The 22,968-nt window shown below is 35.1% G+C and overlaps 1 protein-coding gene across 5 annotated transcripts in view; it reads left to right on the top strand.

Moving 5' to 3' along the window:
- The window catches only part of PCNX1 (pecanex 1), a 160,532-nt gene that overhangs the window by 100,631 nt on the left and 36,933 nt on the right, over positions 1-22,968 (top strand). For all 5 annotated transcript variants that reach the window (XM_059182936.1, XM_059182934.1, XM_059182932.1 and 2 more), the window contains 10 exons: positions 2,187-2,219; positions 4,803-4,974; positions 5,457-5,567; positions 8,296-8,387; positions 15,935-16,044; positions 16,675-16,780; positions 18,239-18,331; positions 18,959-19,109; positions 21,324-21,465; positions 22,180-22,357. In XM_059182936.1, the coding sequence (XP_059038919.1) occupies positions 2,187-2,219; positions 4,803-4,974; positions 5,457-5,567; positions 8,296-8,387; positions 15,935-16,044; positions 16,675-16,780; positions 18,239-18,331; positions 18,959-19,109; positions 21,324-21,465; positions 22,180-22,357 (1,188 nt within the window). The remainder of the gene's footprint in view (positions 1-2,186; positions 2,220-4,802; positions 4,975-5,456; positions 5,568-8,295; positions 8,388-15,934; positions 16,045-16,674; positions 16,781-18,238; positions 18,332-18,958; positions 19,110-21,323; positions 21,466-22,179; positions 22,358-22,968) is intronic.

The following is a 22,968-nucleotide window of genomic DNA, read 5'->3' as shown; positions in this document are numbered from 1 at the left end:
CTTAACTGACTGAGCCACCCAGGCACCCCAGCTTTCTTGAAATTTGTTTAAAAAATATGAACATCATCTTTCCCACTCCCATATTTTAAGTCTTCTATTCTGTAGATTAAATTTATTAAAATCCATCATTGGTTAGATATAGTAATGGCAAGGCTGTATGTTCTTGGGGACACTGAAGGCAGAAAATTGATATCCCTTTGCTTTTTAAACAGTAGCCAAATGTTATTAACTTTAAGCTTTCTAAAAAGGGAAAAAATCAAATACCTAATTTTTCACCTTCCATGCAAAATCAATATGGACTGTTAATGTAGACTGTTTCCTTTTTCTTCTGCGCTAGTGAAAACCCTTGCCTATATTGGTTATTCACCCAGTTTATGCTAACATGCAGAACTCTCCCCCATCCTGAAAACTGTTTGTTTAGTTCTTTTCATACTGTTAGCTGTCCTTTCTCTGTTTATAGATACACATCCAGAAAGACTACTTGTGTCAACTCCATTTCTTCAAGACCCATTCCTGCTTTTTTCCTCATTGCAGTACTGAAATTATAGTCCTTATGGGCTAATAATCTCCAGTAGCCAAATCTGTGTCCTTTTTCATTCTTCATTCTTTGTGAGTGTTGTATCATTTAGTACCTATGAATACTGTCTTCTCTTTGTATAAATCTCATTTTTGATCTGCCTTTATGCTATGATGATGATTTTCCTACTTCTCAGATAAGTTTAATTTCCTTTGTTGACGCCTTTGTCTTTGGACAACTTCTTAGTTTATAAGAATTTTTTAGGGTTCTTTTTGGCCCTCTTTTCAGCTTGCGACTCCTTGCCGGTGAAGTCACCCTCTTTTATTACTTTATTAGTTGCCCTTATGTATGAATCATGTCCAGATCTATATCTCAAAGTCTTCATTTTTCTCACAAGCTTTAGTCCTATATACCTAACAGGCAGTTTGGCACATTTTAAAAATAGCACATCGTCATCTTCTGGTAAATATTTTTCTTTCCTAGTTCCTTTGCTTTTGACAGTAGTATATTGACTCAAAATCCTAAAGCCTCTTCTGTTCCTTACTTCTCGACGCCTAATAACAAGTAATAATTACATTATATATATAAATATATATTTCTATATTTGTATCTATTATAATAATAATAGGTCCCTTTGATTAAATTTAGTGATTCTTTGTCAGAATTTCTGGCTTTTATTCTTTCTATTCCAACCACTATAAACCATCTCTTTTATTACCATAAACTATTTAGATTCATTCCTTTGCTTCAGTCTCTTGTCTCGTTAGTTTTGTCCACTGTTTCAGGTTAATCTGGTTAGAACCTGAAAGGTAAAAGATGACTGAAATTAAAAAAAAATTTTTTTTTTTAGATTTAAAAAATCTAGTTGACCAGAAGAATGGTAATACCATTAAGAGAAGAAAGAAAGACTGGACCAGAAGTTTTTAGAGTCCAGATGTTGGAATTGAGTTTAGAGCTTACCTGGTCTCATCCAGCCAAGGGTCACATGCCAGACTCACTAAGCTGGTCCGTCATAGACTTGTAGGGCGGTCATAGACCATCCTAATGAAATGGTTTGGTATGCTGTTAGAAATGAGCTGGAACTTGGGAGAAAAGTCATGATTTGGGAAGTGGCTGCAAAATACCTTTTAAATGCTTTTAAAGAAAGTTGATAAAATCTCTTACAGGGAGACAGCTTAACTTGAAGATTTTGATGTGAAAATTCTGATAATAAGTTTAATACAGATACAATGGAATTATTTAGTAAGCCTTGGAATTTGTGGGCTGAACTAGAATTCTTCTTATAAACGAACCCATATTTTGTGCATATCCCGAATGGAATGGTATCATACAAGAAAGCATCCTACTTCAATTATACTTACATGTAGTAATGAGCCGAAGAGTAAGATAGACTGCCTACCATATACGATTTCAGAAGTGTTAAGCTATTTGCAAATTTTTAATTAATTGTAGTAAACTTAAGAGTCAGGAAAGATTTGAGATCTCTTTGCTAACACAGTGAGTGACACCAGTATCTGGAGTTTCATCTTCTGTTATTTCAGCAGATTTAATGTAGGTCACTTCTTAGCTATGGAATTACTTTACTTAAAATTATTTCCGGCATTTTGAAAGTTGCTTATAAAGTTACCAGGATCTCAGTAGGATAATCTTTCTTTTGTTTAATTTTTAGAGTGTTCAACCAGATTCTTCTTCTCCCAGACACGTAAGTCACTCTAATATGCCTGTAACTTACAGTACTCTCACATTCATCGAAACCTTCTTTTGGTCATATGTCAGATTGATTTAAGATTTATGTTATTATTTTCTCATCTAAGTTTTGACTCTACTAGAAAGAGAGGTGATTTATTAGCGTGAAATAAAATGGCATTCTAATTGTGGAATCTAAGTCTTAGTTGAAAATGAGCATAATAATTCATTTTTTGACAGCCTGTTTCAGGAGGAGGTTACCAATGAAGTAGACATGGTTCCTATAAACTCATAGTTATTTAATAACTTAAATTTAACAAATTTTGAAGAATAAATCACGAGTAAGTATTGTAAAATAGAATTTTGAAGTAAGGAGAACTGTACATTCTTTTGCTTAGGTAATCATTAAGAGCAAGAATAAAGAAGGAATAAACTGATCACGTGTTTAGACCTGTGGACACTAAAGAGATTAAAAACCTTATTATTCACTTTGTGACTTTGTAAAGAGTATTAGCTGCTAAATGGTATTTTTTATGAAGTGTGATCCAATTTTAGAACTCAACATAGTCTTTAATAGACTAAAGGGCATTCTCTTTAAAATAGTGCAAAAACAGACTCCAAAAACAGTTTATGATGATGTCTTCTTTCTTGAATATAATAATTTGTACACTGGAATACTTAATATAGTGACTGTGGATGAGCAAAACAGAACAGGGAAACAAATTATTTTCTTTCAACTGATTGTTTAATACGCTTTTGAATGCTTTTGAAGTGTATGATATATGGCAGCTTTTTCTTTTTTTACTTCAGATTTTAAACTTCAGATTTTGACATAATTTGAAAAGTTGCAAGGCTTGCACAAAGGATTCTTGATGCCATTCACCCAGATCCTGTGTGAACATTTACCGTATTTGCCTATTCCCTTCCTAGTTTTTTCCATCACCCCTTCCCCACCCCGTCCATTCCACATGTGCTTTTCTGAGAGTGGATTGTAAACACAGTGCCCCTTTACCTCTAAATACACCCATGTATTTTCCTAGAAACAGAGGCATCCTTTATAATTTCAATATAATTATTAAAATCAGGACATTGAACATTGATAGAATACTATTTTCTAGTCTACAGATCTTACTCAGGCATTTCCTGTTGACTCAGTTGGCAATAGTAAATTCCTGATTATGCGTTTACTATTTTTAGCCTCCTTTAATCTGGAGCAGTTCCTCATTATGTGTCTTTCACAATATTGACACTTTTGATGGGTACATGGCATTTATTTTGTACACCATCCCTTAATTTGAGTTTGTCTGATGTTTTCTTCTTGATTAGATACAGGATATGCATTTTTGGAAGGAAAATTATGAAAGTGATGTGTTTTTCTCAGTGCATCATTTCAGGAAGCATGTGATGTTGATTCATCCTTTTATTGGTGATGTTAACTTTCATTTTTGGCTGAGGGTAGTATCTGCAGGGTTTTTCAAACTCCACAGTATTAACTTTTGAGGCTGGACACTTCTTTGTTGAGAATATATGCGAGGAGGGATGCTGTCCCATACAGTATAGGATGTTTAGCATTATCTCTGCCCTCCATCCACTAGATGCCAGTAGCATACTCCCCAGTTGTGACAACCAGCATGTCTTCAGACATTGCCAAATGTCCTCTAGGGGGCAAAATTCCCTCCCACTCCCTTGAGAACCACTAATGATTGTAATGTTACCATATTTCTTCTGGAGTTAATAAGTGTCTGGTAGGGAGCTATTTGGGGATTTCATATATGTCCCCTTGCCCCGTAAACTTCCACCTACTTGTTTTCAGTAAAAATCTATTGATATTTCTTGCCTGAGTTAGTTATCATTTCATGGTTGCCAAATAGTGATTTTCTAGTTCATTCCTTCCATATTTGTTAGTTGACTTTTTACTGTAAGGAAGAACTTTTCTTTCTGTATTTACCTATTTGTATGGTATGGATTCATATTTTATTCAGTGAACTATAATATTACTAATGTTTATTTTGAGGCACAAATTATCTCTGATTTGGCCACTGGGAGCCCACCAAGCTGCCCTCTCTGTCCTTTTGACATATCCTTATCAGTCTTTTAAGTACTTCGTTCCTTTTTACAGTAGTACATTCCAGGCTCATCTGTATATGCTTTACCTACCCTAGGCCCAAACCAGCCTTTTCTCTGTGAAGGCTTGAGTTTTTTTAGTCAATAATGTAATTTATAAACTAAGATCTTGAGACTAGTAATCTTTATTCTAGAATGTCATTGCTTCTAGGTCCTCGCAATGGCTAAAGCTAGGAAATATATTTGTGTATATACATATGTGCATGCATATGTGTGTACACACATCTTCTGTCAATTTGTGTGTATATTAAAAATGAAAAGTTCATATTGATACCTCTGATATCAGTCCAGTGTCACAGGGTTCAGTCTCTTCTTCTTCCTTCCCTTATTTGTGATTTCCTTCTGCCACAGTTAGCAACTTGGCTTCCACATAGATACATTTTTGAATCCTTAGAATATAAGCTATCAAAGATCTCAGTAGCTAGTTGTGAGTGTTAAAATCAACTAACCTGACTTTTTTAAATATCATTTTCAGGGCCATAATCGTATCATTGCCTACAGTAGACCAGTTTATTTCTGTTTGTGTTGTGGTCTTATTTGGCTCTTGGATTATGGTAGCAGAAACCTTACTACAACCAAGTTCAAATTATATGGAATAACTTTCACTAATCCACTGGTGTTTATATCAGCCAGGGATTTAGTTATAGGTGAGTCATCTTTAAAGTGTTTCAGATCTAACATTAATTTATTTGTACACAAATAGTTCCCTAATAAATAGATCAATTATATAGTTAAAAATGGTTTTAATAGGCTTACTTTGCTATTTATTGTAATCCTCTCAGTGAGGAACAAAACTATTTGAATGAAAAAAGTTAATGATGAATAAATATTATAGTAATTCTTTTGTTCTCAAAGTAGATGTGATGGAAATTTTCCTTTGGATTCTGTATCTCAGATAACTATTATATGAAGATGATTGAAGTAATTTTAAAAGCTATTCTTTATCATTGAAAAAATTATTTAATACCCAAGCAATTGCATAGAAATAATTTAAGATGATTTTTTAAAAAAACTGCTTACCAGTTTATATTCATTTTGGATTTTTTTCTTAATCACATATGATCTTAAAATGAACAAAAGCATAGATGTTGTGTAAATGTTTTTAATATGCCTTTCTTTTCTTCTGTAGTGTTTACACTCTGTTTCCCAATAGTATTTTTCATTGGTCTCCTGCCTCAGGTGAATACATTTGTAATGTACCTTTGTGAGCAATTGGATATTCATATCTTTGGTGGTAATGGTGAGTTATTCCTTTTAAAAATTACAGATTCTAGTATTACTTTTACAGATTATTAATTAATAAAGTAACATTAAAATACTTTAACAGTAGAATTGAAATTAGAAAAAGGAAATTATTTAATAATTAAAGACTGAGCAGGAATTACTTCATAGATAGGAAGAAGTAGTCAAGGCTGCCACTTTATTGAAAGATCCAGGAATAATGGAATTACTTTATAAGAAATGATCAAGTACTGTTGCCTAAAACTAAAAGTTGTAGTGAGTTTAGATGATGTCTTCATAGACTTATGAAATATTTATAAATGTTATATATATCCCAAATAGATTGACCCCTGATACGTAGCATTATATTTGGATTTTGAACTAGTATGTGTATTTGATATGTCTCTGTATGTGGTTTCAGAGCACTGTTATTTCTTTAGAATAGAAACACCAAAAACCAGATGCTTTTAGTAAAAGTATTATCCTAAATAAGATTTTTAGAAGTATCTCTGTGTTTTGAAAAATTTTTGAAGGGGAATGAATAAAGACTGGGCTGGTCTAAATTTAGCATAGCTTAATGGGTAGTAGACTGTTTTAAGTATATATGGTATGGAGGGTACTTAGGGTAGGATATTGATAATAGTGAGCTTCATCATATATTGTTAAAAACTTGTGCAAGATACTAGTTTTTTAAAACCTCCTAAAGAAGGTTTTTTCCTGTAGGTTTTTTTTTCATGGTTATCATATAAAATTACTATGAACAGAATCTGTTATCCATATTTTAAAAATAAAGGAGAGCTATTTTAGCTGTCCCCTAGTGCTTATTATTAGTAATCCCATTGACTCTGTTTTTTTCCACTTGTAAGAATAGAATTAAAAATTTTTTTTTGTTTTTTATTTAAGTGTAGTTGATGTTGGCATACAGTATTATATTAGTTTCAGGTATATGACATAGCGATTCAGTAATTTCATACATTAAAAAAATGCTTACCCCTGTAGGTGTCATTATCATCTGTCACTCTTCAAAGTTATTACAATATTATTGACTGTATTCCCTATGTTATACTTTACATTCTGTGATTTATTTATTTTATAACTGGAAGTTTGTCTCTTTATCCCTTTCACCTATCTTGCCAGCCCCGCCCCGGTTCTCAGCCACCAGTCTGTTACATATTTGTGTGTCTGTTTCTCATTTTGTTTTTTAGATTCTACATGTGAGTGAAATCATATGGCATTTGTCTTTTTTTGTCTGACCTGTTTCACTTAGGATATGCCCTGTCGGTCCATCCATGTTGTTGCAAGTGGCAGTATTTCAGTCTTGTTTGTGGCTGAGTCTTTATCTCTTCATCTGTTGATGGAGACTTACCTTGCTTCCATGTCTTGACCATTACAAATAATGCTGCAGTAAACATAGGAGTGCATGTATCTTTTTGAATTAGTGTTTTCATTCTTTTTGCATAAATAACCAGAAATGGAATTAACTGGATCATATGATGGTTCCATTTTTTATTTTTTTGAAGAACTTCCATACTGTTTTCCTTAGAGGCTGCACCAATTTACATTCCCATGAACAGGTGTATGAGTGTTCCCTTTTCTGCACATCCTTGCCAACACTTGTTACTCCTTGTCTTTTTGACGGTAGCTACTCTGGTATGAGCTGATATCTGACCGTGGTTTTGATTAGCATTTCCTTGATGTTTAGTGATATTGAATGTCTTTTCATGTGTCTGTTGGCCATCTATATACCTTCTTTAGAAAAATGTCTTTTAAGGTATTCTGTAGATCTTAATCAGATTACTTATGGTTTTTGCCCATGTTGAGGTGTGTGAGTTCTTTAGATATTTTGGATGTTAACCCTTTATCGGATGTGTCATTTGCAGATGACCTTCTCCCATTCAGTAGGTTGCCTTTTTTGTTTTGTTGTTAGTTTCCTGCACTCTGCAAAAGCTTTTTGAGTTTGATGTAGTCCTGATTGTTTATTTTTCCTTTTGTTTCCTTTGCTTGAGGAGACAGATCCAGGAAAGTATTGCTAAGGCTGATGTCTAAGACATCACTGTCTGTTTTCTTTTAAAAGTCTTACATTATAAGACTTTATGTCTTATATTGTCTTACATTATAAGTCTTATATTATAATATATTATGTCTTACATTATAAGTCTTTAATCCATCTTGAGCATATTTTTGTGTGTGGTGTAAGAAAATGTTACAGTTTAATTCTTTTGTTTATAGCTGTCAAGTTTTGAGGTGGATCTGTTTTTTTGTTGTTGTTAGTAATTAGTCAGATCTGTACTTTGTGAGAATTAATTGACACATGGTAAAATAAACTTACTTCCTTGGGTAATGTAGGTTCTGTTTACAGAGCCTAATATCTTTTGATGAATACTTAATACATTGCCAGTTCTTTTAAGTTTCTGTCAGCTTCATTTTCCCATACTTTTGTAAATAAGAAGATAAAGTCTCAAAGCATAATATAGGTACAATTTTTTCTGCCATGTATAAATGTTCATTACTTACAAGGTGAATATATTTTGTCTTTTATCAAAAATTGTGGGTAATAAACCTTTGTCATTTCAGAATCTTTTCGAAGGATAGGATGATGTAACTGAATTTGACATAACTGAATTTTCTAAAGTCAAATGAGTACATATTTCATTGTAGTCAGTATTATAGCATTTTAAATACTGTTAAGATGTGTTTTTTCCGTAAATGTATATAAAATATTAATTTTTTCCCCCTTTCCTGTCCAGCCACTACAAGCTTGCTTGCAGCACTTTACAGTTTCATCTGCAGCATTGTGGCAGTTGCCTTACTGTATGGATTGTGTTATGGCGCTTTAAAGGTAAGCAGTACACTATGGCCCCATTTTGTCTTTAAGGCTATTTTTCTATATGAAGATTGTTTTAAATGGACTAATAATGATTTAAGCTCCCATTCCCGCATTCTCCCTATCGCCATTTTAGCACTGATTTCCATGGTCTTTGTATACTGAACATTATTATCATTCTCATTTACTTTGAATTTAAAAGCAGTTTCATGGTTAACCATTATTAAAAGTAAACCCTTTTCCATGTAGTAGTAATCATAGGTTAATACTAGAAACAGATTATTTAAAAAAGGTTGTCTGGGGTAGAGGTGGTCATGGTAGTAATAGAATATGAAATTAATCTTAAATTTTTACTTAAGGATATATATAACTGCTATTCACATCAAGATACCCTTTTTTTTTTTTTTTAAGATTTTATTTATTTATTTGACACAGGGAGCGGTCACATGTAGGTAGAGCAGCAGGCAGAGGTAGAGGGGGAAGCAGGCTCCCCACTGAGCAGAGAGCCCGATGCGGGGCTCGATTCCAGGACTCTGGGATCATGACGTGAGCCAGAGGCAGAGGCCCAACCCACTGAGCCACCCAGGCACCCCCACATCAAGATATCTTAAGACATGTGAATACAAGTGCAAGGACTGCAATTTAAGATACATTCTAGTAAAAATTAATGCACTGAAATTTAACGTCATTATTGGCTTAGAAGGATTTGGATGAGCACTAATTCACTACATGTTAAAGATTGCCACCAAGTTGTAAACATAAAAATTTTAAATTTCTTGTGAACAACTCTCAGCACCTATTATTATTATTATTATTATTTTTTTTTTATTACTATTTTTTTAAGGGTTTTATTTATTTATTGACTGAGAGAGACACAGAGAGAGAGGGAACACAACCAAGGGAAGGGCAGAGGGAGAAGCAGGTTTCCTGAGCAGGGTACCCTATGTGGGCCTTGATCTCAGGACCCTGAGATCATGACCTGAGCCGAAGGCAGACACTTAACGACTGAGCCACCCAGGCGCCCTATTTTTATTTTTACCATTAATGCAAGACAGTCAGAGAATGATAGGGTTGAAAGGACTAAGAGAAGTGGCTTAAAGCATCCTCTTTTGCATCATTTATTCAGTAACATTTAGGGAGTGTTTGCTGTGTTCCCAGGACTGCGCTAAACACCATTTCCTGCTTTTAAGTTGCTTGTCTGTTAGCTGTGATTAAATAAGTCAGCCAGCACTTTCAGCAGAGGATGATGAAGGCTGTGAAAATGGAGTGGTACAGGTATATAAGTCATCGCCTTATTTAGTCAAGAGGGATTAAAGATAATTTTCCAAGGGCTAGCTTTTTAACCAGTATTTGACAGACAAATAGAAATCAGCTAGTTGAAACAAGGGATGGAGAGCCATGGAGTTGTCAAGATAATGTGCATATAGGAAACAGCCAATAATTTGGAATTGCTGGAGGTTTGGGTGCATGAGGAAAGATGGCCTTCAGTAAGGCTGCAAAGATAAGCAGTGGCTAGATTATGAAATACCTTACCCTGAACGTATTGGGTGGAGATGGAAAACCATCATAATATTCTTTTTTAAAAGACCTTTGGAATATTTGAGGTAAGGTAAGGAAATGATCAGTGTGTGTTTCAGAAAGACTACTTGGTCTTTGGTGTGAAAGGACATTGAAATATAAGCAGGAAGGATCAGCAGTGGAATGAGTTATATTACAGTCTTCAAATTATGAGGGGCCTAGCTAAAATTGGGTTCAGTGAATATATTAGGGGACTCTATGGATAAAGAGAGAAAAGCCAGAAGATGGTCCAGCATGACTTCTGGGTAGGCTCTGCCTTGAACAGCTGGTTAAATAGTAGTACTAGTGCCTCTGATTGGAAATCTTTGAGATCAGTGAAGAAAGTGGTTGTTTACAGATGGATACATTCATTTGATGATTTTTTTAACAAGATTTTATTTATTTATTTGACAGAGATCACAAGCAGGCAGAGAGGCAGACAAGAGAGAGGGGGAAGCAGGCTCCCCACAGAGCAGAGAGCCTGATGCGGGGCTCAGATCCCAGGACCCTGAGATCATGACCCGAGCCGAAGGCAGAGGGTTTAACTCACTGAGCCACCCTGTCGCCCCTCATTTGACGATTTTATGGGGTATCCAGAGATGCATAATAGGTAGTTATATGTAGAAAGGCTTGAGGTAATGATTGAAAGATTTAGGATTCATCAACTAAATGAAAGTGTAAGTAAAAGACTACTAACCTGGACTGACAAGAAGAAATGGTTACAGGTAGATCGCTGGGAAATACAAGTATTTAAGTGATGGATAGAACAGAGTCCCACAAAGGAAACTTCAGAGGCAGGATTGTCTGAAAAACCTTTTTATTGAATTTGGCAGTTAACAAGCTATTGGTGACTTCAACAAAACAGCTTTTTGGTGTTTTGGCTGAGGAAGCTAGATTAATTTAAGGCTGGGTTTGAATAAATATTAAGGAAATATATGATAAGCTTTCTAAACATGTACATAATGGGGGTTGTTTTCAGGTTTTTATTTTTTAAAAAGATTTGATACTTGATTGGATTTAAAAGAAGAGCGGGAAATCCAGTAGAGAGGGAGATACTTGATGGAGCTAATAAGTCCAGGAGGAAATTGGAAGCAAGGAGATCCAAATGCAAACTTCTCCCAAGTTCACCACCTGTAAACCATCCTAGCTTACAGGAGTCATGTTTTGGAAATTGAGAGATTATTTGGAAGTTGAAATCATAGATATTAACCATGCAATAAGTTTTCTAGCCCAGTGTACAAAGGGTTATTTAACTCTAATTATCTAGTAGCAGAACAGCAATTATAAAACTGCCAAACAGAACTTTGTATCCTAAGGCCCGCAGGAAGATAGGTTATTTTCCTCTTTTGTTGGTTATGGTATTCCATTACACTATTTTAGTTTTTTATATCACCCATTACAATAAATCTACAGATTTAAAACATTTTTATGTGCTAATGTGGAATGATTTTCAAGACAAAATGTGTTTTTTCCCAAGATTTATTGAAGTATAATCAACAAAATGTTAAGATATTAAAAGTATATGTGATGATTTGATTCACTGTGAATGGATTCTTTTCCTCATCAAGTTATTACATTTATCACCTCACATTTTCTTTTGTTTTGTTTTGGTGAGAGCATTTAAGTTCTACTCTTCAAGCAAATTTCAGTTATACAGTGCAGTGTCATCAGCCGTAACCATTATGTTACACATTAGATTCTCAGACCTTATTCATCCTTTTAAAAAAACTTTTAAGTTTATTTAAATTTTTAATTGAGTATAATTGGACACATTATTAGTTTCAGATGCACAACATAATTTGATATTTATATGTATTGTGAAATGATCACAATAAGTCAACATTGTTCAGCACACAGAAAGATTTTTGAGTATGTATCCTGATGAGAACTTTTAATGTCTTCCTCCTAGCAGCTTTCAAATAAGCAGTGCTGCCTTCATTTCTCACACCCCCCCAGCTAGACCTTAATTGAAAGTTTATATTCTTACTTCTTTTACCAACCTTTCCCTATTTCCCACACCTCCCAGTTCCTGGAGGCTTCTTTTCTATTCCTGTTTCTATGAATTCGACTTTTTTCCTTTAAAAAAAAAATTATGTATATGTGATACTATGCATTGCTTGTCTTTTGTCTGTCCGGCTTACTTCAGTTAGCAAAATGCCATCCAGTTTCATCCATGTTGTTACAAATGACAAGATTTCCTTCCTTTTTAAGGTTGAGTAATACTTCTGTGTGTGTGTGTGTGTGTGTGTGTGTGTGTACACATATATATGTATCACATTTTCGTGTGTGTGTGTTTTAATAAAAAGGAAGGTACTATCCCCCAAAATGGATGTTTCCTTTTTGCTTTTGCTTTTGTTTCTGAAATACCTCCAATGGCTTGTATTTACATAGAATAATGTTGGAAGAATGTGCAAGACATTGATAACTGTAGCTACCTCTGGGCAGCTAGATGCATTGGGAGACATTATTGCATACCATTAGGAATTTTTTTTTTTAATCTGTTTACTAATGCAGACTTTTACATTTATTATTTCTTGATTTCTGCTTTCCTTGTGTTTACTCTTTAATTTTGCCTTGACCTTTTTGGCTCATTAAAAGCTAAATTTTTTTTCTAAAATAACTTTAATGCATTCTAGTAATATGTGTATACTTTCTAATGTTTTCATATTTTTAAGAGATTGCTAGAATTTGGGCCATTACAGAGTAAAGAGAAAATGTTCAAACCCACTACAGTGGGTAGAACAGACCCATCTTTTAATCTTTTGAAGTAGGTTCACTTCCCTTTTGTTTTTTTTTGTTTTTTTTTTTTGTTTTTTTTTTTTAAAGATTTTATTTATTTATTTGACAGAGAGAGAGAGATCACAAATAGGCAGAGAGACAGAGAGAGAGATGAGGAGAAGCAGGCTCCCTGCTCCCTGCTGAGCAGAGAGCCCTATGCGGGACTCGATCCCAGGCCCCTGGGATCATGACCTGAGCCGAAGGCAGAGGCTTAACCCACTGAGCCACCCAGGTGCCCCCCCCTTTTGTTTTTTATAGTTACTGAATTTTCTCCCATTTCTGAATCAGAGTTCACTGAAAACTCAGAGCTGGTTGGGTTTGTTTTGCTTTTTACTTTTTTAGTTAGTGATTCAATAAAGGTTGTAGTTACTACTTTTAAATATTCTTGAGTTATTTTAAATATGTGATCATTATGAATTATTGATCTAAGTATGTGATTTTGAGATCAATTTAGAATGCTTTTCCTTTGTCTGAGAGCAATAAAAAGTAGTGTCAAACATTTGTCAGATAAAGGCAGTAATCTTTAGTTTTCTCCAAACCCTTGTTTTGTTTTAATTGAGGAAAAATTTACGTAGAGTGAAATCCATGTAACTTAATCACAAATTTGAGAAGTTTTAACAAATGCATATACCTGGGTAATACATATCCTTCTCAAAATGTAGTTCCATTACCACAAGAAATTTCTCTTATGTTCCTTTTTCAGTTCCCCCTGCCCCAACCACTTTTACCATTTGGGGTTCTTGAACTTCATATAAATAGAATCATACCTCTTTTGTAGCTGATGTATTTTGTTCAATATAATGTTCTGAGATTCTTATTGCAAGAAAATAACCCATTTAGTTTTAAATTGTTCCTACTCCCATTGTATGCATATGTCAGCTTCTCTGCTGCCCTTGAGGGGAAACATCTGAGTTGTTCAGAGTTTAGGAATATATTTTTTATTAAGATTTTATTTATTTGTTTAGGGACACAGAGAGCCAACACAAGCAGCAGGGAGGAGCAGAGGGAAAGGGAGAAGCAGGCCTCCTCACTGAGCAGGGAGCCAGACTTGGAGCTCTATTCCAGGACCCTGGGATCACCACCTGAGCTGAAGGCAACAACTTAACAGACTCAACCACCCAGGCACCCCTGGAGTTTACGAACAGTGTGAATAAAGCTGTAGTGAACACACATATGTTTTAATTTTACTTGGGTAAATCCCAGAAATAGAATTGCCAGTTTTCTAAAGCAGCTGTTCTGGTCATCTTTTTATTAGTTTTCATGTTTACTTAAGTTGTACATGTATATCTTTCAAAGAATCAAATATTTCTACAAGACTTATCACCAGAAACAACCATCTCCTACCTCTTTATCCCTTCCCTAGAGTTCCCACTTTCAGGGGCACCTGGCGGTTCAGTGGGTTAAAGCCTCTGCCTTTGGCTCAAGTCATGATCCCAGGATCCTGGGATTGAGCCCCACATTGGGCTTTCTGCTCAACAGGGGGCGTGCTTCCCTTCCTCTTTCTCTGCCTACTTGTGATTTCTGTCAAATAAATAAAATCTTAAAAAAAAAAAAAAAAGAGTTACCACTTTCAGTTCTTTCTTTGAGTTGATTCTTTTGGTATTTGCCTCCTGGTGTCTAAGTAACTGACTTATACTTCTTATATTTTGTCAAGCTTTGTCCATGCATTATCCATGGACTGTGCTTTATGGAAGTTGTAGGCTTAACTTTCTTTAATCTCTCACCGCACATGTCAACCACATATGGTATTCCTTGTCTCTCTCATAAGCCTGATTATGTTTCCCTTATTATCACTGTGAAAATGCTATTCCAATATACAGTGTATTTTCTCTTTTACTTTTTTCCTTCTGTGTTTATCTCTCTTTCTTTTTCTTTTTTTTTTAATGTTTTAAATTTTTTATTTTTTTTTATAAACATGTATTTTTATCCCCAGGGGTACAGGTCTGTGAATCGCCAGGTTTACACACTTCACAGCACTCACCAAAGCACATACCCTCCCCAGTGTCCATAACCCCACCCCGCCTTCTCCCAACCCCCCTCCCCCCAGCAACCCTCAGTTTGTTTTGTAAGATTTTTATCTCTCTTTCAAATTCTCAAACTCTTGTATTGTTTAACTTCCTTCTCAGTAAATCCAGACATCAGGTGGTTCAGTTCCTGGCTCCACCACCTAATTGAACAAATTACTTGAACCCTTTTGTGCCTGAGTTTCTCATCTATAAATTGGGGAGTAATAGTACATATCTCCAAGGATGATCTTAATAATTAATTTAGGAAATACTTAGCAAAGAGCTAAGAATGGGGCTTGACACATAGTGTTCAGTGCGATGATAATGATATTTTGATGTAGCTATTACAAAAATGTCTCTGTGTTGTGATGTGTAACAATTTTGAAGACTTCATTATTTAAAAAAAAAAAAAAGAAAGAAACCCAAATTATGTAATAAACTACTATTGGGATTCTTACACCTCTCATTTGCCCCTCTTGAACCCCAGAGAAAGAAGAAGGAATAGAATGCTACTTACTTACTGGCCATACTTAAGAACTACTGACTCTTCCTTTCGTCAGTATTACCTACTCTTTTATCAAGCACCATGCTAGTAGACTCCAGAAATATTGCAGTGAGCAGGCTTTACATGACATATCCACATCCACATGTTTGGTTGGCTTTAGAAGCTACCCTTTGCATTATTTCTTTTGGGGAATATGCAGTTCATTACTCAAGAGCACAGAATGCCTACTCAATTTTCTGGAAGACTGTGAAATAATGGCATATTATGTATGAGCAAAGATATCAGGATAAAAGCACAGCAGTGTCTCTTCTGTTTTATCTAATGTGTTGTACCATGTGTTGCCGTTTCTCTATTCCATCACTATGTAGAAGTCAACCAAGTTATTTCATTTTCTAAAGGGAGAATGTAGTTTACCATAAACCTTATACCACTTGAAATACAAAGAAATTGACAGCAGCATGTTATCAGAAGCAAATGTATTATCCTTAGCATATAAATACAGCTTTAGTACCAAAAGAAATCTGAAGATGATCTAGTAGTTAGATTCTAGCTCATCAAAAAGTAGTAACTCTAAATTTATGTGAAACAAAATACAATTAGTAATATGGCTAAAAGTTTTTGGTAAATTTATCTTCCTCCAAAATACTAACATAAAAGATTATATGATAGATGATAAAAAAAGATGCATATTGTTTTATGAAACTTTTTTCCAACAGGATTCCTGGGATGGCCAGCATATTCCAGTACTTTTCTCCGTTTTTTGTGGTTTGTTAGTGGCAATATCCTATCATCTCAGCCGACAAAGCAGTGATCCATCTGTACTTTTGTAAGTGAAATCAATTGTTATTGAATTAAAGAAATTTAAGTAAGTTCACATTTCTTTCAAATTTCACTTTCAAGATCTGTTTTCCCACTGCCTTGTCAAAGTGCTGTTGACTTAATCTATATTGGGTTTCAAATATATTAATTTTGGATCAATTTTGGATCCCAGTTTGGCTGGGAATATTTGTTCATATTTTCTCTCTTAAGAGGTATTAAAAATATATTTTAATAAAAATATGCTCTTTGTATGCTTATTTATAGCATTGTAAACTCTTTAGACATTATCATTTGCTACGTTTAAATATACTTGGAATGCTTGATTTTTTTTTTAAAGATTTATTTATTTTAGAGAGTGAGAGTGAGTGAGCACACGTGCATGAGTGGGAGGGGCAGAGGGAGAGAGAATCTCAAGCAGACTCCTCACTAAGTGTGGGAGCCCAACATGGGGCTTGATCTCGGGACCCTGAGGTCACGACCTGAGCAGAAACCAAGAGTTGGATGCTTAACTGACTGCACCACCCCGGCGCCCCTGGAACACTTGATTTTTTATCATAAACTAATTTTGTCATTTGAAGTACAGGTTATCAGGTTATGAATATACTTTTCATTCTTTTTCTTTTTTTTAAATTTAAAGCTCTTTGGTGCAATCCAAGATTTTTCCAAAAACAGAAGAGAAAAATCCAGAAGACCCTCTGTCTGAAGTAAAAGATCCACTGCCTGAAAAACTTAGAAATTCTGTTGTAAGTTTTTGCTTTTACAGTCACCTGAAAGATGTAAATTTTAGACAGTTCATCATTTTATATAATGAAGGCCTTTTGAAATTGGGGAAAATGTGTGAACAGGTGTATATTGTTGACTGCCTTTATGTCAAATTTTAACCTGTTAAGAAATGCTCATTTCTCAAAGGTTGTTTCTATGTGAAAAAGTATGCTATACATTCATTTTCTGAGTAGGTAAAATGAAGTAATTTCATTGTTTATAGAATTCTTAATCCTAATCAGTTTAAACTAGGATATGAAAAATACATATTTTAAAATAGTTTTTTGTTATTGTTCTTGTTGATAAAACTATGTCTTTTTAAATCATCTGCTAATGTTTTAGTGTGTTTTATTCCTCTAGGGCAATCAAAAAATTGTATGTGTGTTTATTTTTCAGATTGAAGAAGAGAGCAGTTATCTGTATTAATATAATATATTTAAGAAAATGTAGGAATTTAAGTTTTCTAGTTTAGTGAATTCAATGATGTCTGTATTCTTTTAGTAATTATTTGAAAAATTAATTTTATAAATTCATATCTGCTTTATGGAACAAAGCATAAAACATTTTTTTTAAAGTTACTTTAGATTATTTCTACTTGTGAAAAACTCTCATTTATATGGGTATTGAATAAGTCATAATGTTTACCTTTACTGAACTTGAGCTCTTCATGTATTCTCAGAAACTTTAGAAATACAAAACTGCTTCAGGATAGAATTCAAACAATTTTTTCTGACTTTAGGTTCCATGTTAGCAAGGTCATTTCATGTTAAATGTGGTAAGAGATTTCTGAATGTAGCTTAAAATTAGCATAAATCTGTGGGTCAGTTGATGACCAGTCAAGATTTTGAGACATTTCTTATTTACTACAACCACTAAAAGAATCAAAATCTAGTCAGTGAAATAGGACTTGCAGTTTCAACATCTTAAAAAATCAATGAAATTATAACTTTGTTATCCAAAAGAATATCCCCTATAACTGATATAGTAACTTAAGTACCTCATTTCCTTTTCCCATATGTAAAAAATCAAACTTACAGAGCAATGGGGGGGTGGGAAATCTTCATTCTAAAAGACTTTGTTATGAGCCGTCTGGCTGCCTCAGTCAGTAGAACATAGGACTCCTGATGTCAGGGTTGTGAGTTTGAGCCCCACAGTGGGTATAGAGATTAGTTTAAAAATCTTTTAAAATGAAACAAATAAAAGGCTTTGTTTTAATATGTTATACAGTGTGTAGAACTAGTTTCATTTTCTTGATATTGCAGTTTCAAACCAAAATATCAGGAAGTTGGAAAAGAAAAAATTAATAGCCAATTATTATATATAAAAACTATCTAGAAGAATAGGATCAATGAAAAATTACTTCTTTGTTAGTGGGAATAAAAGAAATATGTATTTTTAAATTTTATGTAATTGTTGGGTAATAATGTTTTGTTCCACAGAGTGAGCGTTTACAGTCTGACCTGGTAGTATGCATCGTAATTGGTGTGCTATATTTTGCTATTCACGTAAGCACAGTGTTCACAGTGTTGCAGGTAAAGAATTTTGATCTTTGGATGGGGGAGAAATAACTGTTTAGACTCATTTTTTATTTGACTGCAGTATTTGTCAGTAATGCTGAAATATATAACTTTCTGTTTGTTTAGTTTTAACAACAAATATTTATTTTCTCATGGTTTCTCTGGGTTACGAATCTGTAGCTTAGCTAGATGATCCCAGTTCAGGCTGCGTTACGGTGCTGCAGTCATGGGGCTGCCCTCAGCTGAGGCAGGCCGTTGTTCTTTGCTGACCATTGGCCAGAGATCTGAGTTCCTTTCCGTGTGGCCCTCGCCATAGGCTGCTTGAGTAGCTGGTTGTCCCCAGAGCCAGTCGTCCTAGAGAGAGAAAGCCCAGGACAGAAGCATCAGTCCTTTATAACTGATGTCAGATGTAACACACCACCACTTCTTCCGTACCTTTGGATCATATAGGGCAACCCTGGTACGAGTTTTGGAAAACCCACATAAGAAAGCAGTGTTAACTGTTGACAGATGTTTGGTTCTTAGATTCAAAAATTCACTTTGTTATTTTTTATTAATAATTGGAAGATTGAACTGACAAACTAGAAGTTTCTATAAATCTCAAAATCACTTTTAATTTTCCTAATTTTATTCTGCTTTTAGCCTGCTCTCAAGTATGTGTTGTATGCATTGGTCGGCTTCGTGGGTTTTGTAACCCATTATGTGCTGCCTCAGCTTAGAAAACAGCTGCCATGGCACTGCTTCTCCCACCCTCTGCTGAAGACCATGGAGTACAACCAGTACGAAGTTCGGAGTAAGTATTTTGTTAACTCTGCTCTTTTTAATATTACGATTCTTTTTTTTTTAACTTTAGCAGATGATGGTTAAATGAGTAGCATCAAGTAACACTTTGGCTTGTGTTTGTTATACTTAGATTTGAAGTTGTGATGAGTCAGACCTTTTGCGGGATGCTTTAATTTCAGTTGAAGTACAAATGTCAGTACCACAATGCTAACTTCCACAAAATAAATTCCTTCCTTTCTATGTTGTTCTTCATAGACCTCTCACTGATGAATCCTGTGCATGTCTGTGGCTTCTCTTCCAGTCCCTACCCTTTCCCTAAATGTTCTTTTCTATATATAGGCAATCCAGTTCTCCTTAAGACTTCTATTTGAAGTATTTTTAACTCGGAGCTTAGGGGAAATAGAGAGCACTTTGTTTCTGTTTCCACCAGTGACACTATGTCCTACTAGAGAAGGGTGTAAGAGTAGATCAGATGAAAAGAAGTTTAAAACACTTGTAATCATTTTTACTTCTTCAGATGTGGGATAAGGTATAAACTGACTCAGAAGGAGGCAGGTATCTGGTCCATTTTAAACCCTGACTTTTCTTATCTGTCATAAGTAGTTGGTCTTTATTCATTGGCCCCATGACCTGTGGTATGCCATACTTCGTCATTTTAGAGAAATAATAAAAGTTCCTAACTATGTCATCATTTATTATATATCTGTGATTAAATAAACCAGTGGTTTTTCCTAAGACTTTTTCTTTAGTTAGTGAATTATGACAGTAAATTCCTCAATTGTTTGAAGATTAATTGTTCAGAGAATTCTAAAGCTTTTAAAAGCTTTCTGTATCAGACTTGACTATGCATTCTCAAAGCAAATTTCCTGGACCTTTTGGTAAAATTGCTTAGAGCATCCTTTTGAAAGGAATCTCGGGTGCCTCGGTGGCTCAGTGGGTTAAAGCCTCTGCCTTCGGCTCAGGTCATGATTCCGGGGTCCTGGGATCGAGCCCCGCGTCGGGCTCTCTGCTCGGCAGGGAACCTGCTTCCTCCTCTCTCTCTCTGTCTGCCTCTCCGCCTACTTGTGATCTCTGTCTGTTAAATAAAATCTTTTAATAAAAAAAGGGGGGGGGGCGCCTGGGTGGCTTAGTGGGTTAAGCCACTGCCTTCGGCTCGGGTCATGATCTCAGGGTCCTGGGATTGAGTCCCGCATCGGGCTCTCTGCTCGGCAGGGGGCCTGATTCCCTTCCTCTCTCTCTGCCTGCCTCTCCGTCTACTTGTGATTTCTCTCTGTCAAATAAATAAATAAAATCTTTAAAAAAAAAAAAAAAAAAAAAGGAATCTCTTTTTCTGAGCAGTCAGCCTCAGCAGTGGTCTTGAAATACTCAGTAAACTATGTCATGTGTAGATGTGCTGTCATCCAGGCTTTGTTGTTCCATCTGTAGAGTTTAGTTGGTTTGTTTAGTTTGTTTTTAGTTTTGACAACAAATATTTGTCTTCTCATGGTTTCTCTGGGTTTCATTTATTTATTTGATAGAGCACAAGTCGGGGCAGAGGCAGAAGAAAGGGGAGGAGCAGACTCCCATCTGAACAGGGAACCCGACCTAACCTTATCCCAGGAGGCTGGGATCATCACCTGAGCGGAAGGCAGATGCTCAACCAACTAAGCCACCCAGGCACTACTGTCTTGGCTTTTAACACCTTCCTCGTTAGGCTTAATTATTTCCAGCTTTTGATTTAAAAATGAGAGATGTGTAATTCTTCCTTTCACTTGAACACTTATAAGTAGCCCTTGTAGAATTATTAATTGGCCTAATTTCAGTTTTAGGGAATAGGAAAGCCTGAAAGGAGGGAGAGGTATGGTAGAACAGTTGGTCAGCAGAGCAGTCAGAACACATACATTATTGGTTAAGTTTGTCCTCTTCCATGGGTACAGTTCATGTATTCCCAAAGCGGATACAGCAGTAGCATCAAAGATCACTGACCATAAGTCACCATAGCAAATATAATTATAATGAAAAAGTTTTAATATTGCAAGGATTACCAACATGTGACAGAGAGACATGAAGTGAGAAATGCTGTTGAAAAATGGTGCCGATAGACTTACTCAGCACGGGGTTTCCATCAAGCTTCCATTTGTAAAAAATGCAGATCTGGAAAGTATAATAAAGCAAAGCACAATAAATAAGGTGTGCCTGTATTTTACACAGTAGATGATGTGATCTTCTTACATTGTCTTGTTAGATGCAGCCACTATGATGTGGTTTGAGAAACTTCACGTATGGCTTCTTTTTGTGGAGAAGAATATCATCTATCCATTGATTGTTCTCAATGAACTCAGTAGCAGTGCAGAAACAATTGCTAGTCCAAAAAAACTGGATACAGAGTAAGTACAATACTCCTCTCATCTATGTTTAGCTGCTAGGGGCCGTCATAAGCAATGTCCTAAGACATTGATCAAGGAGCAATAATTGAGTGTCTCTTTGGTGCAGTGCACTGTGAGATTAAAAAAAAATTCAGGTGATGCTGTGTCTGTAACTTCCCTTGCCCCAACATCTGTTTCTGCTCTTGTATATCACACTCCAGACATCTTACCCTCAACTGATATTTCATGAGAGGACATTTATTAAATAAAATTAATTTTTAATTTTAAATGGTAAGTTTGAGAGATGCCTGTTTTTGTGTACCGTGTAAATGAGGCTGTATCGTTGATCACTTGCCTGTATGGTCATCCTGTAAGCCTTCCCACTAGGCTAGGTACATGTTGGGTAAGCCTTAATACATGTTTTTTACGTGCCAAATGCTATCAATAGTAAAGCAATAAAAATGCCCAGAAACTGGAGAACCATATATTAGAATTGCAGTGCTGTTACTTTTTTTTTTAAACATGCTTATTTATATCAAGGAATAAGAATCATATTACATATTGTTAAAAGGAAATACTATAGTAGTTTATTTTCGGATGCGATTTCCTGAAGTTCACAATTTGATATATATATTTTGTAAGCATGGCTAATGAAATGGTGATTTTTCAGAAGTTAGTAGATTTTCTGAAGTTCTCAGTCATTGATTGATGAGTGGTGCTTTCTTTATATTCTAGATTAGGTGCTTTAATGATCACCATTGCTGGTCTGAAGTTGCTACGATCCTCTTTTAGCAGCCCTACATATCAGTATGTTACAGTCATCTTTACTGTGCTCTTTTTCAAAATTGACTATGAAGCATTTTCAGAGACCATGCTGTTGGATCTCTTCTTCATGTCCATTCTCTTCAACAAGGTAATTTATCACTGAATGGAATATCCCTATCTGTAAAAAGTATCACCCTAAGTAATACACTGTTTAGTGAGGATTCTGCTTGCATTTAATTTGCTTTGTTATCTTTTAAGTAATACCTTTCTTCAATCAAGCAATTACTTAGGGGCATTTTAGAATCACTAGATAATGCTAGTCATTATAAAAGATATTTCTTGCTATAGGTAGGAAGATAAGATTAAGTTATATAGAAAAATTAGAGAAACACCATTAGCTATGTATTTTTAAGTATTAGGCTCTTCTAAAAGTGGGTGTGGTTTTGAATAATTTTAGAAATAGACATGGCAGTAATGGAACTGGGCTTTGGGCTCCTGGACAGATGGAGGGAGGAAATAACCTGATAGCTGAATGAAGATGTTAGATGCTGAGGCCAGTGAGGCCGTGTGGGAGGAATCAGAAGTTAGTTTGATGTCAACATTTGTAGAATAGTCTGAAAATTACAAAACACTTCTAAGATTTATTATCTACCCCTAAGAGAGGTATTTTTAGTCCTTTTACAGATGAGATGGCAAAACCTGGGTCTTCCACCTCCCTTTCTAAGAATCTTTTTACTGAACCATATTACCTTTCTAAAT

The sequence above is a fragment of the Mustela lutreola genome, chromosome 7 (genome assembly GCF_030435805.1).
Source record: "Mustela lutreola isolate mMusLut2 chromosome 7, mMusLut2.pri, whole genome shotgun sequence".
Classification (NCBI taxonomy): Eukaryota; Metazoa; Chordata; class Mammalia; order Carnivora; family Mustelidae; genus Mustela; species Mustela lutreola.
This window is presented reverse-complemented; position numbering and strand designations above follow the sequence as displayed.